Source organism: Sinocyclocheilus rhinocerous, unplaced genomic scaffold (assembly GCF_001515625.1).
Source record: "Sinocyclocheilus rhinocerous isolate Xijiao unplaced genomic scaffold, SAMN03320098_v1.1 scaffold853, whole genome shotgun sequence".
NCBI lineage: Eukaryota > Metazoa > Chordata > Actinopteri > Cypriniformes > Cyprinidae > Sinocyclocheilus > Sinocyclocheilus rhinocerous.
Genome location: NW_015627738.1, coordinates 1,416,757 through 1,426,080, shown reverse-complemented (window position 1 = coordinate 1,426,080; position 9,324 = coordinate 1,416,757). Strand labels below are relative to the sequence as shown.

The 9,324-nt window shown below is 40.0% G+C and overlaps 1 protein-coding gene across 1 annotated transcript in view; it reads left to right on the top strand.

Moving 5' to 3' along the window:
• syne1b (spectrin repeat containing, nuclear envelope 1b) overlaps positions 1-9,324 on the top strand; it is a 112,659-nt gene that overhangs the window by 60,182 nt on the left and 43,153 nt on the right. Inside the window, exons 66-80 of the mRNA XM_016546041.1 lie at positions 374-527; positions 614-757; positions 840-1,007; positions 1,821-2,138; positions 2,493-2,648; positions 2,804-2,977; positions 3,956-4,282; positions 4,427-4,579; positions 4,667-4,834; positions 5,005-5,181; positions 5,265-5,411; positions 5,519-5,644; positions 5,738-5,914; positions 6,553-6,818; positions 6,938-9,098. Coding sequence (XP_016401527.1) covers positions 374-527; positions 614-757; positions 840-1,007; positions 1,821-2,138; positions 2,493-2,648; positions 2,804-2,977; positions 3,956-4,282; positions 4,427-4,579; positions 4,667-4,834; positions 5,005-5,181; positions 5,265-5,411; positions 5,519-5,644; positions 5,738-5,914; positions 6,553-6,818; positions 6,938-9,098 — 4,816 coding nt within the window. The remainder of the gene's footprint in view (positions 1-373; positions 528-613; positions 758-839; positions 1,008-1,820; positions 2,139-2,492; positions 2,649-2,803; positions 2,978-3,955; positions 4,283-4,426; positions 4,580-4,666; positions 4,835-5,004; positions 5,182-5,264; positions 5,412-5,518; positions 5,645-5,737; positions 5,915-6,552; positions 6,819-6,937; positions 9,099-9,324) is intronic.

Genomic DNA, 9,324 nt, shown 5'->3' with positions numbered 1-9,324 from the left:
TAAAATTTAATTACATATATTTATTTCTATTTATTAATATATTTATATGAAAATATATTTAAATATTTGTATGAAAACACATATGAATATTTCTTAGTTAACATAAATAGATTACTAATTACAGAAGCTTCATCTCATGATTATTTTCTCCTGGAACCGGGCATATATGAACCAGAAGATCAGATTTATATTCATTATTCAAATAAATGATCATTGCAAAAACAGCTTTCTAGAGTTAAAAACAAAAGACTCAAAACAGCAGAACTAGCCCTATACAGCCAACTCTAGAATCCCACACAGCTGAAAAGGGGGATCTTGGCTGAAGTTGAATTTGCTCACTGTATTAAAGAGTGCTGTGTTTGTGTTCGAACAGCCAACTGGAGGGCGCTCTGTCACAGTGGACCAGTTACCAGGAAGACGTGCATCAGTTTGTGAGCTGGATGGAGACGGTGGAAGAGACTTTAAACTCTGCAGACAAACAGTGCTCTGAGATGAGAGACAAAACCACCAACCTGGGCAAAGCCAAAGTACTGTGTTATTGTCAATACTTGAGTAATTGCATTCTAGAAGTTGTCAGTCCTGACATACTGTACAAACATTCTCCTCATTTCAGTTGCTCCTAGAGGATGTTTTAAGTCACAACAGCATCCTTGATGTCGTATCCGTGAAGGGATCCAACATGGCAGAGCACTATGTCACCCAGCTAGAGATTCAGGACTTACAAGAGCGCTACAATATTGTCAAAGATAAGGCCCAGGTATAATGCACCGCTCTCATTGGTCACCATATAGAATATGCAGAATATTTGTGTTAAATGGACTCAAATTTTTCTGCCACAGTGTGCAGTTGCCAAAGCGGAGGAGCTGGTGTCGGCCCATCAGGAGTACCAGCGCACCCTGCATGAGTTTAAAGACTGGCTGGAGCAACAGCAGGAGAGACTGAGCTGCAGCTACACACAGCTGGAGGGAGACGTCGAGACTCTAGAGGACACGCTACGCAAACTACAGGTCAGAGGACATCTTGAAGTAGTTATTGTGGCACATTATTTGTTCATCTTTACTAATGCATTTTATATTTATTTGTATATAATGTCTAAGTAAAGTAGAATATGTATATTCAGATATGAATATGTATGACAATATATGAATCAACTTGACTGTTTATGACTGTTTGAAATGACATTAAATAATGATTTGTTATAATATATTTTTTATTAAGATTTAGCAGTAAATATTAATAATAATGTATGCACTGATATAGATTTTGGTTAATTCGAATAGCCAGTTATTTATGTTATTATTATAATGTCTTGACATTATAAATTATATTATTTAATTATTTTTTCTGTTGCTTTCAAAAACATGTTCATAATAAATATGTAAATATATGAATATTTATATATAATATGTAAATACCTGGCATCAAAACATTATAATATATGCTAGAAAGATGCATAATTGTTTAATATGTTTGTGACCAGACATAGAAAAAGAGAATACTGCTTTTTAATTAAGTTAGATTGTTTTAATATATTAATAATAATAATAATAACGTTACTAAATAATTTAAATTATATATTTAAATGTTATTATATAATTTGTAAATAATTATATTTAAGTCATCAAGTTTGCTGAGGACCCTTGATTTAGAGTCACTTATTTAAAGAAATACCAATATTGGCAAATACCAATGTGATCGCAAATATACTGTGCATCCATATTCATAATGGTAGTTTTTGTAATTATCTGCTGAATAGTTTGATTCTTTGGCATTTCAATATAAATATGCATTAGAGAAATATCTCTAATATCCATCTCCAGGAGCTTCAGGTGCATTGCACAGAGGGTCAAGCCCTACTCAACACACTGCTGGTGACCCGAGAGCAGGTGATTCCCTGGGGCGTCCCGCAGTTAGAGGACCGATGCCTGGAGATGGTCCAGCAGGAGTGGGGCTCGTATCAGGTCCGGCTGGGTGAGACCAGATCTCAGCTCAACAGCGCTCTGGCCAAACTCCGGCAGATAGAGCAGAAGTTCCAGCGGTTGGATAACTGGCTCAAAGGGATGGAGACTAAAGGAGAGTTACGCTCCGGCCGCCGCTCTGACAGAGCAACAAAAGAGGCACAGTTACAGCTCCTGAAGGTTAGGACAGGAACCACACACTGTAGGATTTACTTTGAAACCATTTTCAATTACAGTACAAATGGTTTGTAGATTTCACAAATATTTAGAAACGGCACTTAACACATTGAATTAAATGTGAAATTTTAAAGCAGAATAACTGAAATAGCATTTTCTTGTGTCTTTGTTTTATTTGCAACTTCAAAAAAAAAAGTTTTTACAGTGTAGTTACCATAGATCTGGGTTGGACCCCGAAGGTTATAGGTTTAAACTCAATATATTGTGATTCATGAACCTACAGTGGCTCCAAGTGTGCTGTTCCTGTAGAACGTATGTTTGGATGGAGTCTGATATATTGTTGTGATGTCTCTTCAGGGTTGGCATGAGGAGGTGCTGGCTTATCAGGAGGAGATAGAGGGTCTCAGTGTCCTGGCCCAACAAGTTTTAGAAGAAACGCCCATCAGCAGCAGAGTCAGCACTAGAGCTACACAACTCACGTCACGCTATCATGCCCTGCTGCTACACCTGCTGGTACACTTTAAACACACACATCTAAATCAGGACATACCATAAACTGTTGTATTTATTATATTATATTATATTATATTATATTATATTATTATATCAAATCAGAAGAGTTACAATGATACATTTTACTATTAATTTTATACTGTATGTGTTTGCAGGACACTATTAAGCAGCTGAAGGAGGAAGTTTCCTGCATTGAAGAATCCCAGAGTGTCTTTAGCACCTTCTCTGATTGGTTGAGCACAGCAGAAAAGAACTTCAGCATTGTGACCACCACCACCATTGATGTGGTCGATCGCGTTGCCATGGAGAAGAAAATGAAAAAACTAGAGGTATGAAAAATATAATAGGTAAGATCTTTGGTTATTAAGCCAAAGAAGCTTCATACTTTATCGTGCACAAGTTTATACTACAATTCAAAAGTCTGAGGTCAGATTTTTTTGTTTTTTTGTTGGAAAAAATTAATACTTTTAGGTCCCACTTCATATTAAGTTGCCTTAACAGGGCTGTACAGTGCGACATATATGTCGCACGTGCTACGAAAAAACTGGTCTGTGCGATGAATAAATTTACCACTGCGGCACGCATGCGATACAGTTTTGCATGTTCATAACACAGCCGCTTAATAGTGTGAAGTGATTTCTTGTGCTTGTTTGTGTGTGTGAGATTGATTATACGCAATTCACCTGCATATACTGTACACTACCAGTCAAAAGATTGGGGTTGGTAAGACTTTAGGTCCCACTTTATATTAAGTGGCCTTAACAACTATGTACTTACATTTAAATTAATAATTTGGCACAATGCACTTATTGCGTACATACATGTTTTTACATTGTACTTATATTTTAAAAATACCTGCATGTAATTACATTTGTAATTAATTTCTGTAATTACATTTATAATTACACCGTTGAGCCATCCCTTACACCTTAACCCACCCTTAAACCTACCCATACCACCAAACCGGTCCCTAACCTTGCCCGTATCCCACCTCAATAGCAGCAAAAGTGTTTTGCAATACAATATGAACACAATAAGTACATTGTACTTATTTTTTGATGTAAGTACATAGTAGTTAAGGCCACTTAATATAAAGTGGGACCAAGATTTCAAATACATGCTGTTCTTTTGGACTTTCTATTCATCAAAAAATCCTGGAATTTTTACGGTTTCCACAAAAATATTAATCAGCACAACTGCTTTCAGCATTGATAATAATAAAAAATATTTATTGAGCACCAAATCAGCATATTAGAATGATTTCTGAAGGATCATGTGCATAAGAAAATTTTTATATAATGTCTCAGGCTCTGCAGGGCGACATGGAGCTGGGTCACACCTTCCTGAAGACCATGCGTGAAAAGACGGATCGTGCCATGACGTTCCTGGAGGAACCTGAGGCAGAGCAGCTCAAGGAAGAAGTCGACACCCGACTCTGCCAGCTGGAGACTTTGATCAGAGCTCTGCGGTCAGAGCTCAGTGCCACAGAGAAATCCATACAGCTCTCCAAAGACTTCCTGGACAAATACAAGACTCAAACACAATGGCTTACAGAGACAAAATCACTGCTGGCGTCTCCAGTGGAGCCAAAAGCTGAACTTTACCAAAAAAAGGCTCAGCTAGCCAAATATAAGGTGAGGAAAACACTTATGTTTTTGGTGAGAAATGAAGATACATGCACTGAATTAGTTATGAGGGTGACAAATACAACCATCTTCAGAGAGTCATGTAAACCCTTTATGCATCCTTTGCATAATGCATCCTTTGTCCCCTTCTAGACAATCCAGCAGACCATCCAGTCCCATGAGTCAGCAGTCAAATCGGTTATAGAGAAGGGAGATGCACTTCTTAAAACAATCCGTGACCCGTCTATCAGTGAAAACATCAGCAAGCTGAAAGCCGACTATCAAGAATTATGCAATGATGCCAAGGTACTGTCAGGCAGACCCTTTAAAAATGAATGTCTCTGCTACATTGATTCCATGCATTATTGCTGGTCTAATATTTTTCTGTTGTAGGTCCACGTTCAGAGTTTGACCGAGAGTGTGAGAGAACATGAAGTCTATAACAGTGAGCTACAAGAAGTAGAGAAATGGCTGTTACAGATGTCTAGCAGGCTGGTCACTTCTGACTCAATGCAAAGTGGCAATCTAGAGACAGCCACACAACAACTAGCCAGACACAAGGTGTGTGCACTGTTATTATAGCTATTAATTATATGATCCAATATCCCATGAACAATAGCTTTACAGTAACTTACAAGCAATACAATTACTAAACATCCATGCAGCATTTATAAACATTTTCATAGTCTGTTTCTTACTACATACTTAGTTTCATTACTGTTTCTTCTCAGGCAATAATGGAGGAAATAGCTGGTTTTGAGGAGCGTTTGACCAGCCTGAAGGACAAAGGCGATCTCCTCACCAGTAGCTGCACGGAGCAAGTCCAGGCCAAGATCAGTCAGCAGATCCAGGCACACCAGCAGGGAACCAGAGACAGTTATTCGGCTATTTGCAGCACAGCTCAGCGTGTGAGCACTCCTGCTAATAAAGGATCTCATTAGTAGAAACCATCTTATCATTTCAATCTAATATTTAACATTTGGCTCGTCAGGTGTATCAGAGTCTTGACCGTGAGCTCCAGAAGCACGTCAGCCATCAGGACACACTGCAGCAGTGTCAGACGTGGCTGTCCACTGTTAAAGAGGAGATCCAGCTGCAGGCGCAGACTCCCTATGGCCTCCAAGAGGCTCTGAAACAGGTAGATGTCACAGAGCTGCAGATTGATATTACGCTAATACAAACCAGCTTGAAAGTTGTCTACACAACTTAAATATATTTACTTACATTTTGACTACTTATCCATAGGTGAAGCACTTTAGAGCCCTACAGGAGCAGGCCAGTACGTATCTGGACCTGGTTTGTTCAGTGTGTGATTTATCTGATGAGCCTGTCAGAACCACAGCTGCCAAAATACAGCAAACCAAAACGATGGTGAGTTTGATTACACAGACTCGACTAACACTGCTATGGGATATGAAATTAATCCAGTTAATTGTAATATAATTGATATTGTCAATTCTACAGATTGAGGAGAGGATGACCACTTCTCAAGAGCTGTCGGATAGCTGGAGGGAGATTAAAGAGCAAAAACAGGAACTCGCAACACTTTTCCAAGATATGGAACAGCAATTGCAAAGTCTGTCCAGGAGACCTGCCGAGTTGGAGCCCAAGATTGCTCAAAACATGCTCGATCAAGCCAAAGTAAATTAATTTTCAAATAAAAAATCTTAAATATGATTTATTCATATACATAAATGTACATATTTTTGTTTATTTAAAGACAACATAGAATGACATTCACATACATTTAACTTCTATTATTTAATGTACTTTGGGTCAAACAAAATTTCAGTTGGAAATAATGTAGGATGGGACTTGATTTAGTTTTTTTTACTGAATTATGAAAAGTAGGCTATGATTTTATTGGTTTATATTATTTTTCACCTGCCCTGGCATTGATTACGTCAGCAGGAAGGGAAAAATTTTTTTTAGATTGTGGAGATTTATTTGATATATTTGATGATAGATTATGAAAACGCACTTTTATTTTTAATGAAAAGTAGGCTATGATTTTATTGGTTTATATTATTTTTCACCTGCCCTGGCATTGATTATGTCAGCAGGAAGGGAAAATTTTTTTTTAGATTGTGGAGATTTATTTGATATATTTGATGATAGATTATGAAAACGCACTTTTATTTTTAGAATAGCGTGCACCGATGAATTGTTCACAATAAGACCAGGGAGATGTATTTATAACATAAAAGAGTCCTTTTTCATTTCTAATGTTATCTCTTTTTATACATTTGGCTTATCCTCTGTGCTCATGTTGCCTGTAGGAATTTGGCGAGCAGCTTCAAAGCAGACAAAGCACTCTGACTAAGATGACAGAGCTTGTGAGTAAGCTGACAGAAGGGCAGGAGTCTCCTGAGCATACAGAGATTGGACGACTGAGCCATGCATGGCTGGAACTGTGCCATCAGGCCAACAAACTGCAGGCTCAGAGAGAGGAAGATCTGCAGAGGACTAAAGAGTATCATGACTGCATCAGTGCCATGGAAGCCCTCTTTGAACAGGTGTCCAAGGAATGGGATAACCTGGCCAGGTAAAACTGATATTCAGGATTTAGTGTAAATGTATTCATATGTCACTTTTAATTAGTGCTACATTGGAAGTGTAATTTGAGACTTCTGGGAGTTACATTATTATTTTATGATCTTGTAGAACTGATGCTGAGAGTTCATCTGATCATTTGGAGGCTCTTCGGAAGCTCTCGGTTGTTCTTAAAGAAAAGAAAAGCACACTTGAGGACCTCAAAGAGCAGAAGCAAAAAGTAATGTACCACTTAAACCTGGATGATAAAGAGCTGGTGAAGGAGCAGATTGGCCACTTTGAGCAGCGATGGGCCCATCTAGAGAGTCTCATAGAGAGGAAGATCCAAGACTCCATTGTGACCCTTGAAGACATGGGCCAAGTTGAGGCCCGTTTGAGGGAAGCTTGCGAATGGGCTGAGGAGCAACAGCCTGCCCTATCTGAAGCCATGAAGATGAGTCCTCCACCTGAACTAGCTCAGAGTTTCCTTTTCGACCATCTAAGCATATGCAGTGAGCTGGAAGCCAAGCAGCTTCTATTGGCCCAGGCCATGAGCGATGCAGATAGGGTTTTAGCACATCTGGGGCTAAACGAAAGGCAAAGACTGCAGCAGCTCATCTCAGAAACTCAAGCAGAGGTAGAGTCCTTGAGCGTCAAAGTCGCGCAACGCAGGAAACACCTAAGCAAAGCCTTCACAGAGAGAACCCAGTTCCTTTTGGCTGTGAATCAAGCTATCACCTGGGTCCAGCAGAATGAAAAGAAAGCACAAGCGGAGGAGTACATAGCCCTTCTTCCTGATGACCTATCTAAGCAGGTGAGGACTTGCAGGAACATTCAGAGCAGCTTGAGAGCCTATCAGAGTGAGCTGACCTCCCTGTGGTCCCAAGGTAGGGATCTGATGAAAGACGCTGCTGAAGAAGAGAAATCCGAGATGCTCAACAAGCTCCAAGAGCTGCAGAATATCTTCGAAGTTGCCCTACAGAAGTGTAGCCAGAGGCTTCAGGAGCTGGAAAAAGTATTGGTGACCAGGAAGTACTTCAAGTTAGATCTCGAAAAGATATGCCAGTGGTTGAAGCAAGCTGATATTGTGACCTTCCCAGAGATAAACCTCATGAATGGAGATGCAGAATTAATTTCGCAGCTTACAAAATACCAACAAATATTGGATCAAGCCATGGAGTATGAAAACCTCCTTCTAACTGTGCAAAGAACAGGTCAAGAAATACTTCCCACTCTGAATGAAGTGGACCATTGCTACTTAGATGAGAAATTGATTGCTCTTCCGCAACAGTACAATAATATTTTGGGACTAGCCAAGGAGAAACAAGAGAAAATACAACAAGCCATTCTCGCCCGACAGGAATATGCCTCCTTTATTGATGTGACCCACAAAGCACTTAAAGAACTTGAGGAGCAGTTCCACAACTTGGGGACGCAGTCCGTCAGCCTTAAGACTGAGGAGGTTGTCAGTCTTCTGGCTGATTATAAAGCCCTCCTGGAGGAGCTGACTAATCTTGGACAAGCCGTCAGTGAGCTTAACCAGAAGAAAGAGGGATTTCGTAGCACCGGCCAACCTTGGAGACCTGAAGAAATGGCCCAACTGGTTAGTCTTTACAACGGTCTGAAAAGATTGATTGAGCAGAGGGTAGAACATCTTGACGACACACTGGAATCTTTCGAGGACCATCAAGCCATGGCTATGCAGGTGGATTCAGAGCTGAAGGCCACCAAAGAGCAACTGGTGAAAGTCAATGCAGAGACGCAGTCAGCTGAGGAGAGATTGAAAAATTATCATGCCCTGGCTGCTAGTCTTCAAGGTGCCAGCTCTCACCTCACTCGACTCATGGAGCAGATGGATAATCTGGCACCCCACATGGATTCCGCCGCACATGAGGCTTCAAAGCAGCGGGTAACCTCTTGGCAAGAAGAGCTTCAGTCCTTACAGTCAGCTGTTGGGGAACTAATTGTGGAGTGTGAGAACAGGTTTGTGCAGAGTAAAGACTTTGAGACTGAAGTCAATCGGACCTTAACTTGGCTCCAGCAAATCAAAGATGAACTTGGCTCTGAGGTGGTGGTAGACGTCAAGGTTGAGAAGGTCCAGGAGGAAATCCGAAAGCAACAGATTATGCAAGAGGAAGTTCAGTCAAGGCTTAGGATAGTGGCAGCTCTAAGCACCAGAGAGAAGCAGAAGTACACTAGTGCCAATGAGCTCGTTCCCCCTCATGTGGACTCAAGTCTACAAGAAATGGCCAAGCTGGAGGCTGACGTTCAACGTGCCCTCAGCTCCAAACAGGCAAGTTCTAATCTAAACTATCAGTGGAACCAAGACTACTAGTTAAAGCACAAAACCCTGCATAGATAGTCAACATAATATGTTTTGGATACTAGACCCCAACATGGGATGCCAGTATGTAGGGCTGGACAATAATTCAATATCAATATGTATCGCGATATAATTTTTTTCAATAGCCGTGATATGATTTTTAAACACATTTCCGATATTTCGATATACATTACCA